General features: G+C 44.0%; 1 protein-coding gene and 1 long non-coding RNA gene across 4 annotated transcripts in view; one reads left to right on the top strand and one right to left on the bottom strand.

The window, feature by feature from the left end:
* The first annotated feature begins 17,521 nt into the window (after nucleotides 1-17,521).
* Nucleotides 17,522-26,867, top strand: part of lrrc59 (leucine rich repeat containing 59) — a 34,172-nt gene continuing 24,826 nt past the window's right edge. For 2 of the 3 annotated variants that reach the window (XM_041217377.1, XM_041217376.1), the window contains exons 1-3: nucleotides 17,528-17,765; nucleotides 18,703-18,762; nucleotides 21,131-21,289. In XM_041217377.1, the coding sequence (XP_041073311.1) occupies nucleotides 17,637-17,765; nucleotides 18,703-18,762; nucleotides 21,131-21,289 (348 nt within the window). In that variant the 5' untranslated portion in view covers nucleotides 17,528-17,636. Of the gene's footprint in view, nucleotides 17,766-18,702; nucleotides 18,763-21,130; nucleotides 21,290-26,867 lie in introns of all 3 variants that reach the window. The other variant, XM_041217375.1, reaches the window with a different exon arrangement.
* Nucleotides 18,168-26,867, bottom strand: part of LOC121293909 — a 28,240-nt gene continuing 19,540 nt past the window's right edge. Inside the window, exon 3 of the long non-coding RNA XR_005946638.1 lies at nucleotides 18,168-18,334. This is a non-coding gene — a long non-coding RNA (uncharacterized LOC121293909). The remainder of the gene's footprint in view (nucleotides 18,335-26,867) is intronic.

Here is a 26,867-nt window from a genome sequence, read left to right as displayed (position 1 = left end):
GTGCATAAGAGGGAGAGAGAGAATGTGTCTGAGAAAGAGAGAAAGCATGTGTGAGAGAGAGGGAGAGAACATCTGTGTGTGTGAGAGAGAAAGTGTACTTGTGTGTGAGAGAGAGAATGTGTGTGTGAGAGAGATAATGTGTGTGTGAGAGAGAGGGAAAGAGCATATGTGTGAGAGAGAATATGTGTGTGTGTGAGAGAGAATGTGCATGTATGAGAGAGAAAGATGGTGTGTATGCATGTGTGTGAGAGAGAGAGAGAAAGGATGTGTGTGTGAGATAAAGAATGTGTATGTGAGAGAGAGAATGTGCATGCGTGAGAGAGAGGGTTTTTGTGTATGAGAGAGGGAATGTTTGTGAGAGAGATTGTGTGTGTGAGAGGAGAAAGAGTGTGTGTGTGAGACAGGGAGAATGTGTGTGTGAGACACAGAATGTATGTGTGTGAGAGAGAATGTCTGTGTGTGAGACAGAGAGTGTGTGTGTGAGAGAGTGACAGAATGTGTGTGTGTGAGAGAGAAAGAGAACATGTCTGTGAGAGAGAATGTATGTGTGTGTGTGAGAGAGAGAATGTGCATGTGTGAGAGAGAGAGGTGTGTGTGTATGAATGAGAGAGAGGGAAAATGTGCGTGTAAGAGAGAGAGCGGGAATGTGTGTGAGAGATTGTGTTTGTGTGTGAGAGAGAGAAAGAGAACGGATGTGTGTGCGAGAGATAAAGAATGTGTGTGTGATAGAGAATGTGCGTGTAAGAGAGTGTGTAAGTGTGTGTGTGTGTGAGAGAGAGAATGGATATGTGTGTGTGAGAGAGAATTTGTGTGTGAGACAGAGAATGTGTGTGCGTAAGAGAGCATATGTGTGTGTGTATGAGAGAGTGGTGCGCTAGAGTGTGTGTGTCTGAGAGAGAGAATGTATGTGTGACAGAGAGAGGTGTGATTGACTGTGTGTGTGTGAAACAGTGAGAATATTTTTGTGTGTGAGAGAGAATGTATGTGTGTGTGTGAGAGAGAGAAAATGTGCATGTGTGAAAGAGAGAGAGGTGTGTGTGTATGAATGAGAGAGAGAATGTGTGTGTAAGAGAGAGAGCGGGAATGTGTGTGAGAGAGATTGTGTGTGTGAGAGAGAGTGTGTGTGTGAGACAGGGAAAATGTTGTGTTTGAGAGACAGAATGTATGTGTGTGAGAGAGAATGTGTGTATGAGACAGAGAGTGTGTGTATGTGAGAGAGAGAGAATGTGTGTGTGTGAGAGAGAGTGAATATGTGTGAGAGAGATTGTGTGTATGTGTGTGAGAGAGAGAGAGCGTGTGTGTGTGAGAAAGAGAGAATGTGTGTGTGAGACAGAGAGATGTGTGTGTGAGAGAGTGATTGTGTGTGTAAATGTGTGTATGAGAGTAGTGTGATAGAGTGTGTGTGTCTGAGAGAGAGAGAATGTGTCTGTGAGAGAGGGAGAATGTGTGTGTGAGAGAGAGAATATGCATATGTGAGCGAGAGAGAATGCGTGTGTGAGAAAGAGGGAGAGAAGATGTGTGTGAGAGAGAATATGTGTGTGTGAGAGAATGTGCATGTGTGAGAGAGAGAGATGGTGTGTGTGTATGTGTGAGAGAGAGAGAATGTGTGTGTGTGAGAGAGAATGCACGTGTGAGAGACAGGAAGAGAACATGTGCATAAGAGAGAGAGAATGTACTTGTTTGTGTGAGAGAGAATGTGCATGTGTGAGAGAGAGAGAAGGTGTGTGTGTATGTGTGAGAGAGAGAGAATGTGTGTGTGTGAGAGAGAGAATGTGCATGTTTGAGAGAGAGAGCGGGAATGTGTGTGAGAGATGGTGTTTGTGTGTGTGAGAGGGAGACAGAGAATGGATGTGTGTGTGAGAGATAAAGAATGTGTGTGTGAGAGAGAATGTGCATGTAAGAGAGAGTGTGTGTGTGTGTGTGAGAGAGACTGGATATGTGTGTGTGTGAGAGAGAATGTGTGTGAGAGACAGAGAATATGTGTGTGTGTATGAGAGAGTGGTGCAATAGAGTGTGTGTGTCTGAGAGAGAGAATGTATGTGTGAGAGAGAGAGGTGTGATTGACTGTGTGTGTGTGAAACAGAGAGAATATGTGTGTGTGTGTGAGAGAGAATGTGTGTGTGTATGAGAGAGGTGTGATAGAGTGTGTGTGCATAAGAGGGAGAGAGAGAATGTGTCTGAGAAAGAGAGAAAGCATGTATGAGAGAGAGGGAGAGAACATGTGTGTGAGAGAGAGAGAATGTACTTGTGCGTGAGAGAGAGAGAACGTGTGAGAGAGAGAATGTATGTGTGAGAGAGGGGGAAAGAACATGTGTGTGCAAGAGAATGTGTGTGTGTGTGTGTGAGAGAGAGAATGTGCATGTATGAGAGAGAGAGGTGTGTGTATATGTGTGAGAGAGAGAGAATGTGTGTGAGAGAGAATGCATGTGTGAGAGAGAGGAAGAGAACATGTGTGTGAGAGAGAATATGTTTGTGTGTGAGACAGAATGTATGTGTGTGTGAGAGTGAGAATGTGCATGTGTGAGAGAGAGAGAGCGGGAATGTGCGTGAGAGATGGTGTTTGTGTGTGTGAGAGGGAGACAGAGAATGGATGTGTGTGTGAGAGATAAAGAACGTGTGTGTGAGAGAGAATGTGCGTGTAAGAGAGAGTCTGTGTGTGTGAGAGAGAGACTGGATATGTGTGTGTGTGAGAGAGAATGTGTGGGAGAAACAGAGAATGTGTGTGTGACAGAGAATATGTGTGTGTGTACGAGAGAGTGGTGTGATAGAGTGTGTGTGTCTGAGAGAGAGAATGTACGTGTGAGAGAGAAAGGTGTGATTGACTGTGTGTGTGTGAAATAAAGAGAATATGTGTGTGTGTGAGCGAGAATGTGTGTGTGTATGAGAGAGGTGTGATAGAGTGTGTGTGTGCATAAGAGGGAGAGAGAGAATGTGTCTGAGAAAGAGAGAAAGCATGTGTGAGAGAGAGGGAGAGAACATGTGTGTGAGAGAGACAGAATGTGTGAGAGAGAGAATGTGTGTGTGAGAGAGGGGGAAAGAACATGTGTGTGCGAGAGAATGTGTGTGTGTGTGTGAGAGAGAATGTGCATGTATGAGAGAGAGAGATGGTGTGTGTGTGTGTGTGAGAGAGAGAATGGATGTGTGTGAGATAAAGAATGTGTGTGTGAGAGAGAGTATATGTGTGTGAGAGAGAGAATGTATGTGTGTGAGAGAGAATGTGTGAGTGTCAGACAGAGTGTGTGTATGTGAGTGAGAGAGAGAATGTGTGTGTGAGACAGAGAGAATGTGTGTGTGAGACAGAGAGATGTGTGTATGAGAGAGAAATTGTGTGTGGATATGTGTGTATGAGAGAGTGGTGTGATAGAGTGTTTGTGTCTGAGAGAGAGAATGTGTCTGTGAGAGAGGGAGAATGTGTGTGTGAGAGAGAGAATATGCATATGTGAGAGAGAGAGAATGCGTGTGTGAGAGAGAGGGAGAGAACATGTGTGTGAGAGAGAATATGTGTGTGTGTGAGAGAATGTGCATGTGTGAGAGAGAGAGAGATGGTGTGTGTGTATGTGTGAGAGAGAGAGAATGTGTGTGAGAGAGAATGCACATGTGAGAGAGAGGAAGAGAACATGTGCATAAGAGAGAGAGAATGTACTTGTTTGTGTGAGAGAGAGAATGTACATGTGTGTGAGAGAGTGAATGTGTGTGTGAGAGAGAGGAAGAGAACATGTGTGTGAGAGAGAATATGTTTGTGTGTGAGAGAGAATGTATGTGTGTGAGAGAGACAATGTGCATGTGTGTGAGAGAGACAGGTGTGTGTGTATGAATGAGAGAGAGAATATGTGTGTAAGAGAGAGAGAGCGGGAATGTGTGTGAGAGATTGTGTTTGTGTGTGTGAAAGAGAGACAGAGAATGGATGTGGATGTGAGGGGTAAAGAATATGTGTGTGATAGAGAATGTGCGTGTAAGAGAGAGTGTTTGTGTGTGAGAGAGAGACTGGATATGTGTGTGTGTGAGAGATAGAATGTGTGTGAGACAGCGAATTTGTGTGTGTGTGAGAGAGTGGTGCGATAGAGTGTGTGTGTCTGTGAGAGAATGTATATGTGAGAGAGAGAGTTGTGATTGACTGTGTGTGTGTGAAACAGAGAGAATATGTGTGTGTGAGAGAAAATGTGTGTGTGTGTATGAGGGAGGTGTGATAGAGAGTGTGTGTGCATAAGAGGGAGAGAGAGAATGTGTCTGAGATAGAGAGAAAGCATGTGTGAGAGAGAGGGAGAGAACATGTGTGTGAGGGAGAGAGAATGTACTTGAGTGTGAGAGAGAGAGAACGTGTGAGAGAGAGAATGTGTGTGTGAGAGAGACGGAAAGAACATATGTGTGAGAGAGAATATGTGTGTGTATGAGAGAGAATGTGCATGTATGAGAGAGAGAGAAGGTGTGTGTGTATGTGTGTGAGAGAGAGAGAGAATGGATGTGTGTGTGTGAGATAAAGAATGTGTGTGTGAGAGAGAGAATGTGCTTGCGTGAGAGGGTTTTTGTGTATGAGAGAGAGAATGTGTGTGAGAGAGATTGTGTGTGTATGAGAGAGTGGTGTGATAGAGTGTGTGTGTGAGAGAGAGAGGTGTGATTGACTGTGTGTGTGTGAGAAACAGAGAGAATATGTGTGTGTGTGAAAGAGAATGTGTGTGTTTGTATGAGCGAGAGGTGTGATAGAGTGTGTGTGTGCATGAGAGGGAGAGAGAGAATGTGTCTGATGGAGAGAGAATGCACGTGTGAGAGAGAGGGAGAGAACATGTTTGTGTGTGAGAGAATGTTTGTGTGAGAGAGAATATGTGTGTGTGTGTGAGAGAGAATGTGCATGTGTGAGAGAGAGAGACGGTGTGTGTATGTGTGAGAGAGCGGAAAAGTGTGTGAGAGTGTGTGTGTGTGAGAGAGAGAGAATGTGCATGCGTGAGAGAGGGTTTTTGTGTATGAGAGAGAGAGAATGTGTGTGTGTGAGAGACAGAATGTATGTGTGTGAGAGAGATAGTGTGTGTGTGTGTGAGAAAGAGATTGTGTGTGTGAGGCAGGGAGAATGTGTGTGTGTGAGAGACAGAATGTATGTGTGTGAGAGAGAATGTCTGTGTGTGAGAGAGAGAATATGTCTGTGAGAGAGAATGTGTGAGAGAAAGAGAGAGTGTGTGTGTGAGACAGAGAGAATGTGTGTGTGTGAGAGAGAGGTGTGTGTGTATGTGAGAGAGAGAGAGAATGTGTGTGTGATAGAGAGAATATGTGTGTGAGAGATTGTGTGTGTGTGTTAGCGAGAGCGTGTGTGTGTGAGACAGAGGGAATGTATGTGTGAGACAGAGAGTGGTGTGTGTGTGAGACAGAGTGTGTGTGTGAGAGAGAGATTGTGTGTGTATATGTGTGTGTGAGAGAGTGGTGTGATAGAGTGTGTGTCCGAGAGAGAGAGAATGTGTTTATGATAGAGGGCGAATGTGTGTTTGAGAGATAGAATATGCATATGTGAGAGAGAGAGGTGTGTGTGTATGTGTGAGAGAGAGAGAGAATGTGTGTGAGAGAGAATGAACGTGTGAGAGAGAGGAAGATAACATGTGTGTAAGAAAGAGAGAATGTACTTGTTTGTGTGAGAGAGAATGCATGTATGAGAGAGAGGGAGAGAACATGTGTGTGAGAGAGAATATGTGTGTGTGGGAGAGAATGTGCATGTGTGTGAGAGAGAGAAGGTGTGTGTGAGAGAGAAAATGTGTGTGAGAGAGAATGCATGTGTGAGAGAGAGGAAGAGAACATGTGCGTGAGAGAGAGAGAACGTACTTGTTTGTGTGAGAGAGAATTTGCATGTGTGAGAGAGAGAATGCATGTGAGAGATTGTGTTTATGTGTGTGCGTGTGTGAGAGAGAGAATGGATGTGTGTGTGAGAGATAAAGAATGTTTGTGTGTGAGAGTGTGTGTGTGTGAGAGAGAGAATGTGCATGCATGAGAGAGAGGGTTTTTGTGTATGTAAGAGAGGGAGAGAGATTGTATGTGTGTAAGAGAGGGAATGTGTGTGAGAGAGATTGTGTGTGCATGTGTGTGACAGAGAGAGTGTGTGTGTGAGGCAGGGAGAATGTGTGTGTGAGAGAGAAAATGTGTGTGTGAGAGAGAATGTGTGTGTGTGACTAAGATAATGTATGTATGAGAGAGAGAGAATGTGTCTGTGAGAGAGAATGTGTGAGAGAAAGAGAGAGAGTGTGTGTGTGTGTGAGTCAGAGAGAATGTGTGTGTGTGAGAGAGAGGTGTGTATGTGAGAGAGAGAGAATGTGTGTGTGAGAGAGAAGGAATATGTGTGAGAGAGATTGTGTGTGTGAGAGAGAATTTGTGTGTGTGAGACAGAGATTGTGTGTGTGAGAGAGTATTTGTGTGTGTGAGACAGAGAGATTGTGTGGGTGTGAGAGAGAATTTGTGTGTGTGAAACAGAGAGATTGTGTGTGTGAGACAGTGAGATATGTATGTGTGAGAGAGAGAATGTGTGTGTATGTGTGTGTATGAGAGAGTGGTGTGAGAGAGTGTGTGTGTCTAAGAGAGAGAGTGTGTGTGTATAAGAGAGAGACCATAAGATCATAAGATATAGGAGCAGAAATTAGGCCATCCGGCCCATCGAGTCTGCTCCGCCATTCAATCATGGCTGATAAGTTTCTCAATCCCATTCTCCCGCCTTCTCCCCCTAACCTTTGATCCCCTTACCAATCAAGAACCTATCTATCTCGGTCTTAAATACACTCAGTGACCTGGCTCCACAGCCTTCTGTGGCAATGGAATTCCATAGATTCACCACTCTCTGGCTAAAGAAATTTCTCCTCATCTCTGTTCTAAAAGGTCTCCCCTTTACTATGAGGCTGTGCCCTCGGGTCCTAGTCTCTCCTACTAATGGAAATATCTTCCCCACGTCCACTCTATCCAAGCCTTTCAGTATTTTGTAACTTTCAATCAGATACACCCTCATCCTTCGAAACTCCATCGAGTATAGACCCAGAGTCCTCAAACGTTCCTCAGATGTTAGGCCTTTCATTCCTGGGATTGTTCTCGTGAACCTCCTCTGGACCCTCTCCAGAGCCAGAACATCCTTCCTGAGATACGGGGCCCAAAATTGCTCACAGTACTCTAAATGTGGTCAGACCAGAGCCTTATAAAGCCTCAGCAGCATATCCCTGCTTTTATATTCGTCCTCTCGAAATAAATGCCAACATTGCATTTGCCTTCCTAACTACCGACTCAGCCTACAAGTTAACCTTAAGAGAATCCTGGACCAGGACTCCCAAGCCCCTTTGCACTCCAGATTTCTGAATTCTCTCCCCATTTAGAAAATAGTCTATTCCTCTATTCTTCCTACCAAAGTGCATGACCTCACACTTCCCCACATTGTATACCATCTGCCACTTCTTTGCCCATTCTCCTAACCTGTCCAAATCCTTCTGCAGCCTCCCCGCCTCCTCAATACTACCTGTCCCTCCACCTATCTTTGTATCATCTGCAAACTTAGCCAGGGTGCCCTCAGTTCCTTCAACTAGATCATTAATGTATAAAGTGAAAAGTTCTGGTCCCAACACTGACCCCCTGTGGAACTCCACTTGTCACCGGCCGCCATCCTGAGAAGGACCCCCTTATCCCCACTCTCTGCCTCCTGCCAGACAGTCAATCTTCTATCCATGCCAGTACCTTGCCTCTAACACCGTGGGCTCTTATCTTACTGAGCAGCCTCCTGTGCGGCACCTTGTCAAAGGCCTTCTGGAAGTCCAAGTAGATAACATCCATTGGCTCTCCTTTGTCTAACCTACTCGTTACCTCCTCAAAGAATTCTAACAGATTTGTCAGGCATGACTTCCCCTTGATGAAACCATGCTGACTTTGCCCGATTTTACCATGCAATTCCAAGTATTCTGAAATCTCATCCTTAATAATGGACTCTAAAATCTTACCAACGACCGAGGTCAAGCTAGTTGGCCTGTAATTTCCTGTCTTTTGCCTCACTCCCTTCTTAAACCGACAGGTTACATTAGCAATTTTCCAGTACCCTGGGACTCTCCCTGACTCCAGTGATTCCTGAAAGATCACCACTAACTCCTCTTCAGCTATCTTCTTCAGAACTCTGGGGTGGAATCCATCTGGTCCAGGTGACTTATCCACCTTCAGAGCTTTCAGTTTTCCTAGCACCTTCTCCTTGGTAATGGCCACCATACTCACCTCTGCCCCCCAACTCTCTTGAACTTTGGGGATGTTACTCATGTCTTCCACCGTGAAGACTGACGCAAAGTACCTATTCAGTTCCTCCGCCATTTCTTTGTTCCCCACTACTACTTCTCTAGTGCATTTTCCAGCAGCCCAATGTCCACTTTTGCCTCTCTCTTACCCTTTATATATCTAAAAAAACTCTTGCTATCTTCTTTAATATTACTGGCTAGCTTACCCTCATATTTAATCTTCTCCCTCCTTATTTCTTTTTTAGTTGTCCTCTGTTGGTCTTTGTAGGCTTCCCAATCCCCTGGTTTCCCACTGCTCTTCGCTGCATTGTATGCTTTCTCTTTAGCTTTTATGCTGTCCCTGTCCTTTGTCAGCCATGGTTGCCTCGTCCTCCCTTTAGTATGCTTCTTCTTCCTAGGGATGAATTTTTGCTGTGTCTCCCAAATTACTCCCAGAAACTCCTGCCATTACTGTTCCACTGTCTTTCCTGCTAGGCTCATTTCCCAGTCAATTCTGGCCAGCTCCTCCCTCACGCCTCTGTAGTTGCCTTTATTCAACTGTAATACCGTTACATCTGATTACAGCTTTTTCCTCTCAAATTGCAGGGCAAATTTTATTATATTATGGTCACTTCCTCCTAAGGGTTCCTTCACCTTAAGCTCCCTTATCAAATCTGCCTCATTACACATCACTAAATCTAGAATTGCCTGTTCCCTAGTGGGCTCCACCACAAGGTGCTCCAAAAAACCATCTCGTAGACATTCCACAAATTCCATTTCTTGGGATCCACTACCAACCTGATTTTCCCAGTCTACCTGCATATTGAAATCCCCATGATCACTGTAACCTTGCCTTTCTTACACACCTTTTCTATCTCCTGGTGTATCTTGTGCCCCACATCCTGACTACTGTTCGGAGGCCTATACATAACACCCACCGTGGTTTTTTTACCTTTGTGTTTCCTCAACTCTACCCACACAGATTCTACATCATCTGACCCTACATCATTTCTTGCTATCGATTTAATTTCACCCCCTCTGCCAACCTGCCTATCTTTTCAATAGGATGTGTATCCTTGGATATTTAGCTCCCAGTCCTGATCCCCTTGTGGCAATGTCCCTGTAATGCCCACCACGTCATACCTGCCAATTTCAATCTGCGCCACAAGCTCATTTAACCTTATTTTGTATACTACGTGCATTCAGATTCAACAACTTCAGTCCTGTATTTCCCGTCCCCTTTCTCATTGTCGTCCCTTTATCTGATGTGCTTGAAGTTAGATTCCTAGCCCTTTCCAAACACTCTGTCCTATTTTGTGTTCTGGAGACTTTAATAGCCTCTCCTGGGCTCTCCTTACTTTTCAGTTTTTTTCATAATTTTCCATGAAGTTGAATCCACCCCCCCCCCCCCACGCTAACCTGTGGTGTGACTGAGTGTGTGTGTGTGTGTGTGTGTGTGTGTGTGTGTGTGTGAGAGAGTAAATGTGCGTCTGTGTATGAGAAAGAGAATGTGTGTGTGAGAGAGAATGTGTGTGTGTGAGAGAGAATGTGTGTGTGTGAGAGAGAGAGTGTGTGAATGAGAGAGAGAGAATGTGTGTCTGTGTGCGTGTGAGAAAGATAAAGAATGTGTGTGTGAGAGAGAAAGAATGTGTGCGCGAGAAGTGTGTGTATGTGAGAAGAGAGAGTGTGTTTGTGTGAGAGAGAGGGTGAATGTGTTTGTGTATGTGTGTGTGAGAGAGAAAATGGATGTGTGTGAGAGAATGTGTGTGTGAGTGAGAGAATGTGTGGTTATATGAGTGAAAGAACATGTGTGTGTGTGTGTGTGCGTGCGTGTGAGGGAGGGAATGCATGATTGTGTGTGAGAGAGAGAACACGGGTGTGTGTGTGGGAGAGAGAATGTGCATGCGTGAGAGAGAGGGTTTTTGTGTATGTAAGAGAGAATGTATGCGTGTAAGAGAGGGAATGTGTGTGAGAGAGATTGTGTGTGCTTGTGTGTGTGTGTATGAGAGAGAGAGTGTGTGTGTGAGACAGGGAGAATGTGTGTGTGAGAGAGAGAATGTATGTGTGTGAGAGAGAATGTGTGTGTGTGTGAGAAAGAGAGTGTGTGTGTGAGAGAGAGAGAGAGAATGTGTCTATGAGAGATAATGTGTGAGAAAAAGAGAGAGAGTGTGTGTGTGTGAGCCAGAGAGAATGTGTGTGTGTGTGAGAGAGAGAGAATGTGTGTGTGTGAGAGAGAGGTGTATATGTGAGAGAGAGAGAATGTGTGTGTGTGTGTGTGAGAGAGAGGGAATATGTGTGAGAGAGATTGTGTGTGTGTGTGTATGTAAGAGAGAGTGTGTGTGAGAGAGAGTGTGTGTATGTGAGACAGAGAGATTGTGTGTGTGAGACAGATAGATGTGTGTGTGTGAGAGAGAGAATGTGTGTGTATGAGAGAGTGGTGTGTTAGATTGTGTGTTTCTGAGAGAGACAGTGTGTGTTTCTGAGACAGATAGTGTGTGTGTATGAGAGAGAGGTGTGATTGAGTGTGTGTGTCTGAGAGAGAGAGTGTGTGTGTATGAAAGAGGTGTGATTGAGTGTGTGTGTGTGAGAGAGACTGAATGTGTGTGAGTGTGTGAGAATGTGTGCATCTGTGTGTGTGAGAGAGAATGTGTGTGTATGAGAGAGTGCTGTGATAGAGTGTGTGTCTGAGAGAGAGAAAATGTGTGTGAGAGAGGAAGAATGTGTGTGTGAGAGAGAGAATATGCGTATGTGAGAGAGAGAGAGAATGCGTGTGTGAGAAAAAGGGAGAAAACGTGTGTGAGAGCGAATGTATGTATGTGTGAGAGAGAGAATCTGTATGTGTGAGAGAGAGGTGTGTGTGTATGCGTGAGAGAGAGAGAGAAGGTGTGTGTGAGAGAGAGAGCGGGAATGTGTGTGAGAGATTGTGTTTGTGTGTGTGTGAGAGAGGAAGAGAATGGATGTGTGTGAGCGATAAAGAATGTGTGTGAGAGAGAATTCGCATGTGAGAGAGAATGTGTGTGTGAGAGAGAGTGTGTGAGAGAGAGAATGGATATGTGAATGTGAGAGACAATGAGACAATGTGTGTGTGAGACGGAGAATGTATGTGTGTGGGAGAGAATGTGTGTGTGTGAGAGAGAGAGAGACAATGTGGTCTGAGTGCGTGTGAGAGAGATAAAGAATGTGTGTGTGAGTGAGAGAGAATGCGTGTGTGAGAAGAGTGTGTATGTGAGAAGAAAGTGTTTCTGAGAGAGAGAGGGAGAATATATTTGTGTGCGTGTGTGAGAGAGAGAAAATGGATGTGTGTGAGAGAGAATGTGTGTATGTGAGTGAGAGAATGTGTGTTTGTGTGAGTGAAAGAATGCTTGTGTGTGTGTGAGGGAGGGAAAGCATGTTTGTGTGTGTGAGAGAGAGAACACGTGTGTGTGTGTGAGAGAGGAAATGTGTGAGAGAGAGATTGTGTGTATGTGTGTGTGGGAGAGAGAGTGTGTGTGTGAGACAGGGAGAATGTTTGTGTGAGAGAGAGAACGTGTGTGTGTGAGAGAGAATGTGTATATGAGAGAGAATGTGAGAGAAAGAGAGTGAGTGTGTGAGAGAGAGAGTGTGTGTGTGAGAGAGAATGTGTCTGTGAGAGAGAATGTGAGAGAAAGAGAGAGAGTGTGTGTGAGACAGATATGTGTGTGTGTGAGAGAGAGAATGTGTGTTTGTGTAAGAGAGAGAGGGAATATGTGTGAGAGAGATTGTGTGTGTATGTGTGTGTGTGTGTAAGAGAGAGTGTGTGTATGTGAGACAGAGAGATTGTGTGTGTGAGACAGATAGATGTGTGTGTGTGAGAGAGAGAATGTGTGTGTATGAGAGAGCGGTGTGTTAGATTGTGTGTTTCTGAGAGAGACAGTGTGTGTGTATGAGAGAGAGGTGTGATTGAGTGTGTGTGTCTGAGAGAGAGTGTGTGTGTATGGGGTGGTGTGATTGAGTGTGTGTGTGAGAGAGAGAATGTGAGTGTGTGAGAGAGAGAATGTGTGCATCTGTGTGTGTGAGAGAGAATGTGTGTATGTGAGTGCTGTGATAGAGTGTGTGTGTCTGAGAGAGAGAGAATGTGTGTGAGAGAGGAAGAATGTGTGTGAGAGAGAGAATATGCATATGTGAGAGAGAGAGAATGCGTGTGTGAGAGAGAGGGAGAGAACATATGTGTGAAAGAGAATATGTTTGTGTGTGAGAGAGAATGTATGTGTGTGTGAGAGAGAATGTGCATGTGAGAGAGAGAGAGGTGTGTGTGTGTATGTGTGAGAGAGAGAGAATGTGTGTGTGAGAGAGAGAGCGGGAATGTGTGTGAGAGATTGTGTTTGTGTGTGTGTGAGAGAGACAGAGAATGGATGTGTGTGTGAGAGATAAAGAATGTGTGTGTGAGAGAGAATGTGCGTGTGAGAGAGAATGTATGTGTGTGTGTGAGAGAGAATGTGCATGTGTGTGAGAGAGAGAGAGGTGTGTGTGTATGCGTTAGAGAGAGAGAGAATGTGTGTGCGAGAGAGAGAGAGCAGGAATGTGTGTGAGAGATTGTGTTTTTGTGTGTGTGAGAGAGACAGAGAATGGATGTCTGTGTGAGAGATAAAGAATGAGTGTGTGAGAGAGAATGTGCATGTGAGAGAGAATGTTTGTGTGAGAGTGTGTGTGTGTGAGAGAGAATGTGTGTGTATGTGAGAGAGAGAGAATGCACGTCTGTGTGCGTGTGAGAGAGATAAAGAACGTGTGTGCGAGAAGAGTGTGTATGTGAGAAGAGAGAGTGTGTTTGTGAGAGAGAGAGGGAGAATGTGTTTGTTGTGTGTGAGAGAGAGGGGAAATGGATGTGTGTGAGAGAGAATGTGTGTGTGAGTGAGAGAATGTGTGTTTGTGTGAGTGAAAGAGCACGTGTATGTGTGTGTGTGTGAGGGAGGGAACGCATGTTTGTGTGTGAGAGAGAGAACACGTGTGTGTGTGGGAGAGAGAATGTGCATGCGTGAGAGAGAGGGTTTTTGTGTATGTGAGAGAGAGAGAGAATGTGTGTGTATGAGAGAGAGAGAATATGTGTGAGAGAGTTTGTGTGTGTGTAAGAGAGAATGTGTGTGAGACCGAGATTGTGTGTGTGAGACAGAGAGATGTGTGTATGTGAGAGAGATATGTGTGTGTATGTGTGTGTATGAGAGAGATTGTGTGCATCTGTGTGTGTGAGAGAGAATGTGTGTGTGTATGAGAGAGTGCTGTGATAGAGTGTGTATGTCTGAGAGAGAGAATCTGTCTGTGAGAGAGGAAGAATGTGTCTGTGAGAGAGAGAATATGCATATGTGAGAGGGAGAGAACATGTGTGTGAGAGAGAACATGTTTGTGTGTGAAAGAGAATGTATGTGTGTGTGAGAAAGAGAGGTGTGTGTATGCATGAGAGAGAGAATGTGTGAGAGAGAGAGCGGGAATGTGTGTGAGAGATTGTGTTTGTGTGTGAGAGTGACAGAGAATGGATGTGTGTGTAAGAGATAAAGAATGTGTGTGTGAGAGAGAATGTGTGTGTGAGAGAGAGTTTGTGTGTGTATGAGAGAGAGAGAATGTGTGTCTGTGTGTGAGAGAGAGATAAAGAGTGTGTGTGTGAGAGAGAAAGAATGTGTGTGTGAGAAGAGTGTGTATGTGAGAAGAGAGAGTGTGTTTGTGAGAGAGAGAGGGAGAATGTGTTTGTGTGTGTATGTGAGAGAGAGAAAATGGATGTGTGTGAGAGAGAATGTGTGTGTGAGTGAGAGAATGTGTGTTTGTATGAGTGAAAGAACGTGTGTGTGTGTGTGTGTGTGTGTGTGTGTGTGAGAGAGAGGGAACGCATGTTTGTGCGTGTGAGAGAGAGAACACGTGTGTATGTGTGGGAGAGAGAATTTGTGTGTGAGAAAGAATGTGTGTGTTCATGAGAGAGAAAATGCGTGTGTGTGTGTGAGAGAGAAAGAATGTGTGTGCATGTGTGAGAGAGGGAGAGTGAATGTCTACGTGAGAATGTGTGCGTCTGGCTCACTGTCCAGTCTGAGGGTTCTCACTCAACCTCAGTAACACACTCTCACCTACTATGTGAGTGCAAGAATGAGCACCCTGAGAATGGTAGTGAACCGGAGACAATCGTTCTGACCTCCTTGCTATCTAATGGTCATCTTCATTCATTACTTCTTTTTAAAATTATCATTTTATTGCTTTGGCGTTGCTTAATTTTTGCTCAGCAATTCTTCATACCTCACCTTTTTTATGAAATTCATGTTTAATTTTGTGCCAAACCTTAACTTTCTGAAAATTGTTTATTGGCACTTCGAATGAGAAAAAATGAAAAACACACATCACACCACACACCCCCCCCCCAACCATGAAAAGCCTGGGCAAGACTGCGCTACACTGTTACAATCCTGGGTGGAGGCCCATATCTCTTAACAGATGAATTTACCAAACAACAAACAGAAGTAAATCGATGGACAAGATTTCACTTTTTAAGACTCTTACTGTGATGAACAAACTAAAATCAACATATATCAAACGTTAACTAACCATCAACTAGTACATCAGACTAAAGAAAAAGGTAAGTTTTGCATTCACTAACACAACCAAAATGCTTTTACTCAATGCCACTTCTGGCAGATATCTTGCATTAAAGGAACCATCTCAAAGTAACTCCCAATTCTCCAGTCACCTCACCCTGCCATGTGATATTGAAACTTGCAGTGTGCTTCAGCAACTGTACCACTCGCCTGAGTTTTTACGGATACAATTATCACCAGCAAGGTGCATCTCAACAAGGTTACCCTCTCCCTCAGGTCAGGTTTCTCTCAGTCTGGAAGATACAGAATTCCAGAGATTCCCCTTTCTGACCCCTTTAAACAGTTTAGTCAGCTCTGGTAAAACTATTATCCCCATTGAGAGCTTTGCTGCTGCCCTCCAATATTTCATACAGAACAGTGAAGACCTATAATCAAAACAAAAAGCAGGGTGAAAGTGGGTGACTCCCACAGCTACCTCGACTACAGCTCCTCACACCCCGCTTCCTGTAAGGACTCCATCCCATTCTCTCAGTTCCTTCGCCTCCGTCGCATCTGTTCCGATAATGCTACCTTCAAAAACAGTTCCTCTGACATGTCCTCCTTCTTCCTTAACCAAGGTTTTCCATCCACGGTCGTTGACAGGGCCCTCAACCGTGTCCGGCCCATCTCCCGTGCATCCGCCCTTATGCCTTCTCCTCCTTCCCAGAAACATGATAGGGTCCCCCTTGTCCTCACTTATCACCCCACCAGCCTCCGCATTCAAAGGATCATCCTTCGCCATTTCCGCCAACTCCAGCATGATGCCACCACCAAACACATCTTCCCTTCACCCCCATATTGGCATTCCGTAGGGATCACTCCCTCCGGGACACCCTGGTCCACTCCTCCATCACCCCCTACTCCTCAACCCCCTCCTATGGCACCACCCCATGCCCACGCAAAAGGTGCAACACCTGCCCCTTCACTTCCTCTCTCCTCACCGTCCAAGGGCCCAAACACTCCTTTCAAGTGAAGCAGCATTTCACTTGCATTTCCCCCAACTTAGTCTACTGCATTCGTTGCTCCCAATGTGGTCTCCTCTACATTGGAGAGACCAAACGGAAACTGGGCGACCGCTTTGCAGAACACTTGCGGTCTGTCTGCAAGAATGACCCAAACCTCCCTGTCGCTTGCCATTTTAACACTCCACCCTGCTCTCTTGCCCACATGTCTGTCCTTGGCTTGCTGCATTGTTCCAGTGAAGCCCAATGCAAACTGGAGGAACAACACCTCATCTTCTGACTAGGCACTTTACAGCCTTCCGGACTGCATATTGAATTCAACAACTTTAGGTCTTGAGCTCCCTCCTCCATCCCCACCCCCTTTCTGTTTCCCCCTTCCTTTTGTTTTTTTTCCAATAAATTATATAGATTTTTCTTTTCCCACCTATTTCCATTATTTTTAAGTATTTTAAAATATTTTATGCTCTCCCCACCCCCACTAGGGCTATACCTTGAGTGCCCTACCATCCATTCTTAATTAGCACATTCATTTAGATAATATCACCAACTTTAACACCTATGTGTTCTTTTGTTCTATTGTTGGTGTCATCTTTTGATGATCTGCTTCTATCACTGCTTGTTTGTTGTTTGTCCCTACAACCACACCACCCCCCTCCACTTCTCTCTCTCTCTCTCTCTCTCTCTCTCCCCCCAACCCCACATCTTAAACCAGCTTATATTTCAACTCTTTCTTGGACTCGAACTCAAGTTCTGTCGAAGGGTCATGAGGACTCGAAACGTCAACTCTTTTCTTCTCCGCCGATGCTGCCAGACTTGCTGAGTTTTTCCAGGTAATTCTGTTTTTGTTTCACATAGGCCTATGTCTAAATTGAGGTGTTTATAAAGGGGACATTTTAAAACACAATGATCTTGTAAAGTTCAGTGTTTATGCAACTGTCCCATCAAACATGTCGCAATGGCAGGTATGACATGGATGAATTACAGAGTAAAACTCCCTCTACATTGTCCCATCAAACACTCCCAGGGCAGGTACAACATGAGTTAGATACACAATGAAGCTCCCTCTACACTGTCCCAGGGCAGGTACAGCACAGGGTTACATACAGTGTAAAGTTCCCTGTACACTGTCCCATCAAACTAAGTCGGATAAATTTTTGATCTACAAGGAAGTCAAAGGTTAAGGCCACAATTAGATCACTTATGATCTTATTGAATGGCTGAGAAGGATCGGTGCTGAATGACCTACTTTTGCTTATATTTCTCATGATTTTATAAGCCTTCTTAGGTGAACATATAGTATGGCAACATTTTCAAATGAGTAGGGGAGGTCCCTCCTGTGTTGTGGCCAACATTTATCCCCAAGTCAACTTCACAAAATCAGATTAACTGGTAATTATCACATTGCTGCTGTGCGACAACAGTTCTCTGTCATTTTTTTGATTATTATTTTATATGGACAGGAGATTGGGGTTTAGAATATTTGGCTTAGAAATTGGAGTTCATATTTGAGTTTGGCGATTGGGATAGGATAGGAGATGTGGGGCTGAATTGAATAGACATTTATGTTTATATTTAAGTTTGGAGAATGGGTTGTATTTGAGCTTGGAGATAAGTTTATATTTGGTTTATATTAGGAGGGGATAGGAGATTGATGTTTATATCCAAGTTTGGAGGAGGGTATAGTGGTGTCGTTGGGGTTTGCAGTTTCTCACTGCTCCTTCCGGATGACCGGGGCGCTGTGGACTGAGTTGGGCTCAAGTGGCTCCTCCTGTTTCCACACGATTTCCTTGTCTGTCCCCGAGGGTTTGGTGTGACGTGTAGCCGCCGCTGTGGAAGGAGCGGAGGGCCCGGGAATTGGCGCTAATCTCAGGCAGGAGCCGGGTTTTCGGCGCCCAGGAGAGGAGATGCCAAAGAACAGCGGGAAGCAGCTGAAGCCGAATCCGAACCCGAACCCGAGCCTCCGGGAGCGGCTGGATGGAAACGAACTGGACCTGAGCTTGAGCGGCCTGAGTGAGGTCCCGACTCGGGAGCTGGTGAGTGCGGCTGGGGAGGGGGCAAACCCGCAATAAAGAGCGACCCTGGTGCAGAGTCTGGGCGAGGACAGGGCTGGCATATGTGATGCCTCCTGTAGTCTGTCAGCTTGCCGACTCTGTGCTCATCCTTGAAGAAGGGCCTGGGATGTATTTTCTGGGTACCGCGGCCCAGTTAGTGTTCACTGCCTGGCGAGGGGAGGTTGAGGATGATAAAAGTACAGCCCGGGTTCCTGAGGCTGGTGCCTGGCCTGAAGTTAGCTCCAGTGCCCAGCTGACTGGAATCCCAGCATTTGTATGCAGAGAACCACACTAGAACAAGCTGTGTCTCAGTGCTGGCCGAAAGGTCTCAGTCGCAATAACAGTATTTACATTGTTTTAACAAGTTAACAATTTGGTAAATGCAGAATATTCTTATTTAAAATAACAAAAAAGTGCTTGTCTGCACTGAGCCGGCCAGTAGTGTCTTTTAAAATCTCTTATTACCGTGTTCATCAAGGCGAAGGATGTTTATTTCTTTTGCGTTTGTAAACCCGGGATCCACATCAATCACAGTGCTCTCCTACACTGACCTGGGAGACAAATATAGCACAGGGTTAGATCCAAAATAAAGCTGCTCCTACACTATCCCCTCAAAACACTCTCAGGGCAAGTACAGCTTTAAGTCAGAAGCAGTGTAAAGCTCCCTCTACACTATCCCCATCAAATGTTATGGTTAGGCTTACAGTAAGGCCCCACTCCCTCATATTGCTACAGAAGACCTATGACTGGATAAATTGAGGGAGTTGCAGCCAAGTTGATTGGTGTGTATTTATGAAATGATTATCTGTTTTATATTTTATTCAAGTCCATGAAGATCCCGAGTTCGTTTCCTGTTTGTGCAGCAGCTGTGTTGTAATTCTGTCAAATCTCAATATGCAGTAATGTCTTGTTTTTGCAGGCAGCCCTGCCCAAGGCCACCATCCTGGATCTGTCCTGTAATTGTATTGTCATGTTGCCGGTAAGGCTTTATAAAAGATGCATTTTATGCATGTGCATTGTGGGGCAGTTGCATCTGTGGGTGGTTATCAGTGCTTGCAAAGTGTGCGCATGTGTTATGTGCGTTGTGGGGCTGTGGGACAAAGGGTGAAGGAGAAGGTAGCAATTAGTTCAGTGAGGCATGGCATGAATTCTCGGAACAACAACTTTACTGTTGTCAGGGGAGGGGGCATTTTGTAGCTCAGCAATCATAATGGGAAAGCTCTGGGATATCGAGATGTTTGCAAAAACATTCTTGAGCTGGAGGGAATTGGGGAAGGAGGAAGGAGAATTGGATCTAACTAAAAAGCCCTCACTCAGAAAAACACCTTCAGGAGAGGGAGAAAGAATATTGGCTTAAAATAAATTGCAGGGAGTGACAATACCCTTGTGTGATTGTCATGGGATACAGCTTGGAGACTCCATGTTTATGAAAACTCAGCTTTTACAAAAACAACAAAGCAGTCAGATTACAGCACATATATAGTATGTTCAGAAGGCATCTTCTGGTATATGTAGAAATTACATAGAAACTAACAATTCGGCGCAACCAGTCCGTGCTAGTGTTCATACTCCATTTCAGCCTTCTCCCAGCCCTTTTCAACTAACTCTATCAGCATTCTCCTCATTTCTCCCTCGTGTTCATGCAGCTTACATTTAAATACTCTCAAAGTATTTGACAGCACAGAAGGAGGATGTTCAGCCATTGTGTCTGTTCCCAGCTCTCTGCAGAGCAATCCAGTCAGTCCCATTTCCCCAGTTAATCCCCATAGTTGTGCGTGTTTATGACCTTCAAGTACCCATGAATTTCTTTTTGAAATCATTGATCATCTCCACTTCCACCATCCTCATAAACAGCGAGTTCCAGACTATAACCACTTGCTGTGCAAAAAAAAGTTCTTCCTCACATTTCCCACCTCCCCGCGTCCCCTCCCGCACTGCATTTCTTGCCCAAAAGCTGTGTCTGTAATTTTTGTACCATCAGCTAATGGGAACAGCACTTTTTTTCCTGAGGGTATTTCTAGTATCATCCTTGTGAATCTTTGTTGCACTCACTGTTGTGCCCCTACATCCTTTAATATGGTGACCAAAACTGTTTACAGTATTCCACATGGTTTCTAACCAAGATTCAATATAAGTTTAGTTAAACTTCTCTACTTTTCAATTCTTGTTGCACACAAAATGTTGTCAGCTTTCTCTAGTTTTTACGTTTTCTTTTTTGACCCTACCACATTGAAGGAGCTCAATCCTACTGTTTTAGAGTTCTTTAGATTGTGGTGACCTCCAGCACCTCATCAAAGAGTTGTTTCATTGTATGTGAATCAAGCCAAGGCACTCTCTCTCCTGGGGCAGGGACAGTACAGGTTAACTACAGAGTAAGGCTCCCACTACACTGTCCCATCACATTCCTTGTGGATGAACACTTTTTTGCTTGTTTTCTTCCTTCTGATTACATTGATACGGGCTTTATGACTCTTTTTGTGATCTGTGGTTTAACCCAATATTCATGCCTGAGTCTAGGCAATCAGCATGCTGCAGCTGTCTGCCATGGTGTAGTGTGCAGGACTGTCTCAGCTCTGAGTCAGAAGGTTGTGAGCTGAAGTCACACTTCAGACACTTGCATGAAATTTAGGCTGAAACTGCCATTGCAGTGCTGGAGGAGTGCTGCACTGTCAAATGTGGCTTTTTTTGGATAAAAAGTTAAACCAAAGCCCTGTCTGCCCTCTCGGGTACACATAAAAGATCATGTGGCCAGTAACTCAAAGAATAGCAGAAAAATCCTCTTGGTGTCCTGACCAATTTTTATCTGATTGCTGTTCATGAGAGTTTGCTGCACTTAAATTGGCTGTTGCACTTCCTACATTACTCAGTGACCACATTTTAAAATGTACTCCTAATGTTATAAACAATGTGATATAATTGCAGGTTCTTTTTCTCTTTGACCATGGAGGGAAACATAGCTGATTCTAATCCCATCCTCACTTAAGGTCCACATGCACATTGTAGCTAACGATCAGGAGCAGGAATCCTGGCTGACTTTTCATATTCATTTCTCAGCTCAGGGACACTTTGGCTGACTGCGGTGTCCCACTCCCTGATGGCTGGTTAGTTTGGTGCAATACAGGTGATGGTTTGTCTCCCTTGAGCATTGTGGTGGGAAGCTGAGTGTAGGATTTTGTATGAGAAGAATGTGAGAGTATCAATGACTGGGGTGTGCAGCTCAAATGAAACCGGTTTTACTGGTATCCAAGCCCCCTATGGGATTTCCCCAGAGCCACTGTTGTGTTTTAGTGATTTTTTTTTTTGTTTTATTCCTCAATTTTGAAACACCTTGCTTTCGTCAAATGCAGCCAGAATTCTGCAGCCTGATTCACCTCATCAAACTCGACCTCAGCAAGAATAAATTGCAGGAGCTTCCTTCAGATTTCGGGCGTCTCCATAACCTGCAGCATTTGGACCTGTACAACAACAAACTGACTAACTTGCCTGTCAGTTTTGCTCAGCTCAAGGTAGGGAGCCTGCTCTAATACCTCAGGCAAGAGAGAAAAACTTGTTTTCAGTTTGCCGATTTGTCTCCCCTTCTGCCTCCAATCACACTATTCACATTTTATCAGTACCAACCCAGGTCATGCATTGGGGAAGAGAATCATTGTAGTGTTTGTTTTCACTATTTTGGCCAATGCTGCTAACTTTCCTCTCTTGTTCTGTCTGACCTACAATGCCTTGTTGGACGTGTTTTTTTTCTCTCCCCTCAGACTTGCTGTGTCGAAATCCAAAATAATCACCTGGCCTCATACTCTTAACACATTCTTTCTCAGAGTATCAATACTACCTTCCTCCTATAATCAGCATTCTGTTAAAATTCATGCTTACAGGAGTCCAGAAGCTCCTTTTATACATTGTCAAAAACTAACACCGATCAATCACAAACTCCCTCGAATCATTGTCCAATTCTTTCTTTACTTGTCCTAAACTCTTTGCTCCATCCACTCCCTGTGATATCCAATCCACAGCTTCAGCAAAAAGCTAAACCTAAACTCTGCAGTTTTCAAGCTTGAGCTCACGTCTTCTGTTTCTAAACTTTGATTTATCAAGATTTTGTTCATTTATTCCTCAAAGGATCTTGAACAATTTCTCGAAGAGCCTATGAAGTTTGAGGTGGTGTTGAAACTGTGTGTAGGAGAGAACTCAAACCACAAATTTCTGACTCACTGAAGGTTTAGTAGGGTGGAGTTGAGGCTGGTGACAAAAGCATTTCAGAAATTGATCTTCAGTGTAATTAAGGGTTTAAACATTCAGTGCAATGAAGACTCAGATCAGTCTGTATTCTGGAGGTAGAACAAGATAGTCCAGGCAATGAACTTGATGTGGAGTTTAGCTCAGTTCACTATCCAGCAGAGTGTCACAGTTCTTCAGTGAGGGAGGCTGAAGGACTCAGTCAGAGACACTAACAGGAACCAGAATTATTTTTTGCATTTTTCCACAGTAGACCTGTAGGAATTTATCTAGTGCTGGAATTGAATGGGTAGTCTGATAATCTTACAATCAATAACCAACCAGCTAAAGCTGGTCAATGCATAGGCAATGGATAAGAAGGGATTGCTACATTTTGGTTTCTTCTACTCCTCCTGTTCCAGATGGTTTTGTGTTTTTTTTGACTGCATGTCGGTCAACTCTAGTGCTCTGTGTCCTAGTTAATGTTCTCACTTGCTCTGATATCCATATAAGATTGATGAAGCAGGCATATTAAATAGAGGGCTGTTTTTTAGATTCCTTCAGCCACTGACTCTGCTTCAGTGCCTATGTTGAAGGTTCCTCATCTTCCAAAGTGGTTGATTGACTTTAAGTTAGGCTGCCTTTTGTGCTTTTGATAAAAACTTGCGTTTCTATAGCTTCTTTCATGATCACTGGTAGCTCTTCAGAGTACTTTACACATCAAAAGTACTTCATTGGCTGTAGTCATTGTTGTAATTAATGTAGGAAACTCTGCAGCCAACTTGCACACAGACAGTAATGTAACGATGACCAAGTAATCTCTCTTTGTGATATTGATTGAGGAGTAAATCTTGGCCAAAACACGGGAAAACTGCTATAATACTGATATGGGATCTTTTCTGTACACTTGAGAAGGCAGATGGGGCCTGTAATTAACATCTCATTTGGAAGGTGGTAATTTATTAAAAAGTAATAGAATAACAGATTAATAGCAATAAGTCGACTGTTCATTTGCAACAACCCTTAGAAAACATAGAATCATAAGTTCACAGTATGGAAGGAGGACATTCGGCCCACCATATGTACGCTGGCCAACAAGTAGCCACCCAGTCTAATCCCACTTTCCTATTCTTGGTCTGTAGCCTTTTAAGTTACAGTACTTCAAGTGCATATCTAAGTATTTTTAAAAATTCTATGAGGAATTCTGCCTTTGCTGCCTTTTCAAGCAGTGAGTTCCAGATCCTTGCTACTATTTAGGTGAAAGATTTTAACCTCAAATCCTCTCTAAAGCTCCTACCTCTTACACTAAATCTATGTTCCCTAGTTATGGGACCCCTTAACCAAGTGGAATAACCAATCCACACTATATAGACCCCTCATAATTTTATACACTTCAATTAGATCTCCTCTTAGCCTCCTCTTTTCCAGCCTTCCTCATAAAATTCTTCAGTCCAAGGAGCATCCTTGTGAATCTTTTCTGCATCCTCTCATGTGTGGTCACACTTTTCCTATAGTACAGTGACCAGAACTGCATGCAGTACTATAGCTGTGGCCTAATTAGTGTTTTATACAGTTCCAGCATAACCTTCCAGCTCTTGTATTCTATGCCTCAGATCATCAAGACAAGTATCCCTAATGCCTTCTTTGACCACTTTTATCTATCTGCCCAGCCATCTTCAAGGTCTGTGGACATGCATGCCAATGTTCTCAGTATATTAGTGTATTTATTGTGTATTCCCTTGCCTTGTTTACCTTCCCCGGATTGAACTCCATTTGTCACTGTCCTGCCTACCGGACTGGTCCATTGGTATCTTCCTGCAGTCTACAGCTTTCTTCATTATCAACCACAAGGTCAATTTTTGTATCATCTGCAAACTCTTAATCATTCAAGTTCAAATCATTGATATATACCACAAAAGGTAGTAGACAAAGCACTGAGTCCTGTGGAAGCCCATTGGAAACGGCCTTTCAGTCACAAAAACACCCATCGACATTTGCTTACTGCCTCTGTCAATTTTGGATCCAACTTACCAATTTGCCTTTGATTCCACGAGCTTTTACTTTCATGACCAAGCTGCCATATGGGACCTTATCAAAGACCTTAACTAAACTCCACATCAAATGCACTAACCTCATCAACTCTCCTTGTTACTCCTCAAAAAATTCTTGTTAGTCAGACCTGACCTTTCCTTAACAAATAAAAGCAAAATACTGCAGATGCTGGAGATCTGAAATAAAAATAGAAAGTGCTGGTGAAACTCAGACCTGCTTTACCAGACCTGCTTTCCTTAAACAATCCATGCTGACTGTCTTTGATTAATCTGTGGCTTTCTTGCACTGCACTGTGCTATCTCCAGGCATAGTATAAAATAGTTAGCTACACTATTGTTAATTTATAGCACAAGAATGAGTACTTTGTCTCTGTCTCCACTAAGGAGAGGGATGATGCAGGCATTCTAGTTGAGGAGGAGTGTGAAATATTCGATACAGTAAGCATAGTGAGAGAGGGTGTACTGGAGGGACTGGCATCTTTGAAGTTGGATAAATCACCGGGGCCAGATGGATTGTATCCCAGCTTGTTAAAGGAAGCCAGGGAGGAAATAGTGGATGCTCTGAGGATCATTTTCCAATCCTCACTAGATACAGATGAGGTACCAGAGGATTGGAGGTCTGTGAATATTCTACCAATATTTAAAGGTGCGAGGAATAGGCCAGAAAATTATAGGCCAGTCAGTCTGACTTTGGTAGTGAGCAAATTATTGGAAGCAATTCTGAGACACAGGAAAAACTATCACCTAGAAAGGCACAGATTGATCAGGGATAGTCAACTTGGTTTTGTTAGGGGAAGATTGCGTTTTACTAACTTAATCGAGTTTTTTGAGGAAGTAATGAGGATTGATGAGGGTAGTGCAGTGGATGTTGTCTACATGGATTTTAGTAAGCCATTTGACAAGGCCACATAGACTGGTCAGAAAAGTGAGATCCCATGGGAAATAGGGGAAGGTGGCGAGTTGGATCCAAAATTGGCTCAGTGACAGGAAATAAAGGGTTATGGTCGATGGATGTTTTTGAGAATGGAAAGGAGTTTCCAGTGGTGTTCCAAGGGCTCAACGTTGGCCATTGCTGTTTGTTGTATATATTAATGATTTGGACTTCAATGTGGGAGGCATGATTGGGAAATTTGCAGATGACACAAACATTGGCCATGTGGTTGATAGTGAAGGAAATAGCTGTTGTTTCTAGAAAGATATCAATGGTTTGGTTGAGTGGGCAGAAAAGTAACAAATGGAATTCAATCTGGAAAAGTGTGAGGTAATGTATTTGGGGAGGGCAAACAAAGCAAGGGAATGCTCAATAAACGGGAGAATATTGAGAGGGGCTGAGGTAGTGAGAGACCTTGGAGTGCATGCCTACAGATCTCTGGAGGTGACAGGACAGGTGGATAAAGTGGTAAAGAAAGCATATGGATTGCTTTCCTATATTGGACAAGGTAATGAATACAAAAGAAAGGATGTAATGCTGGAACTGTATAAAATGCTGGTTAGGCCACAGCTAGAATTTGGTGTACAGTTCTGGTTACCACATTACAGGAAGGACATAATTGCTCTGGAGAGAGTGCAGAGGAAATCTAGAAAAATGTTGTCAGGGCTTGAAAATTTCAGCTATGAGGAGAGATTGGATAGGCTAGGGTTTTTTTCATTAGAACAGAGGAGGCTGATGGGTGACCAAATGAGGTGTACAAAATTATGAGGAGCCTAGATAGGGTAAACAGGAGAGACCTGGAAAAACTCAGCAGGTCTGGCAGCATCGGTGGAGAAGAACAAAGTTGACGTTTCGAGTCCTCATGACCCTTCAATAGAACTAAGTAAAAAATAGGAGAGGGGTGAAATATAAGCTGGTTTAAGATGGGGCTCCCCCTCCCCCCCAACCTAAAACAAGCTTATATTTCACCCCACTTCTATTTTTACTTAGTTCTATTGAAGGGTCATGAGGACTCGAAATGTCAACTTTGTTCTTCTCCGCCGATGCTGCCAGACCTGCTGAGTTTTTCCAGGTATTTCTGTTTTTGTTTTGGATTTCCAGCATCCACAGTTTTTTGTTTTTGTCTTTATTTTTTTGTTTTTAAACAGGATAGACCTGTTTCCCCTAGCTGCGGGCATAGATTTAAGGTTATATTGGTAGAAGGATTAGAAGGGACATGAGGAAAAGCTCTTTTACCCAAAGGGTGATGGGTATCTGGAATTCACTGCCCGACTTGGTGGTTGAGGCTGAAACATTCAACTCATTTAAAAGGTACCTGGATCGGGGAGGCGATAGCGTAGTAGTATTGTCGCTGCACTAGTAACCCGGGTTCGAATCCCACCATGGCAGGTGGAATTAAAAATCCATTGTCAATTGTAGTAAAAACCCATCTGGTTCACTAATGTCTTTTAGGGTAGGAAATTTGTCGTCCTTACCCTGTCTGGCCTACATGTGATTCCAGACCCACATCAATGTGGTTGGCCCTTAAATGCCTTCTGAAATGGCCTAGCAAGCCACTCAGTTGTAACAAACCGCTACAAAGACACAAAAAAAGGAATGAAACCGGACGGACCACCCGGCATCGACTTAGGCACCAGAAACGACAACGGCACTCTCAGCCCTGTCAACCCTGCAAAGTCCTCCTTACTAACATCTGGGGGCTAGTGCCAAAGTTGGGAAAGTTGTCTCACAGACTAGTCAAGCATCAGCCTGACATAATCATCTTCACGGAATCATACCTGACAGATAATGTCCCAGACTCCTCCTCACCATCCCTGGGTATGTCCTATCCCACCGGCAGGACAGACCCAGCAGAGGTGGTGGCACAGTGGCATACAGTTAGGAGGGAAT

This window comes from Carcharodon carcharias, chromosome 22 (assembly GCF_017639515.1).
Source record: "Carcharodon carcharias isolate sCarCar2 chromosome 22, sCarCar2.pri, whole genome shotgun sequence".
Classification (NCBI taxonomy): domain Eukaryota; kingdom Metazoa; phylum Chordata; class Chondrichthyes; order Lamniformes; family Lamnidae; genus Carcharodon; species Carcharodon carcharias.
The sequence above is the reverse complement of the archived record's forward strand: the minus strand, read 5'-3'. Positions and strand labels throughout refer to the sequence as shown.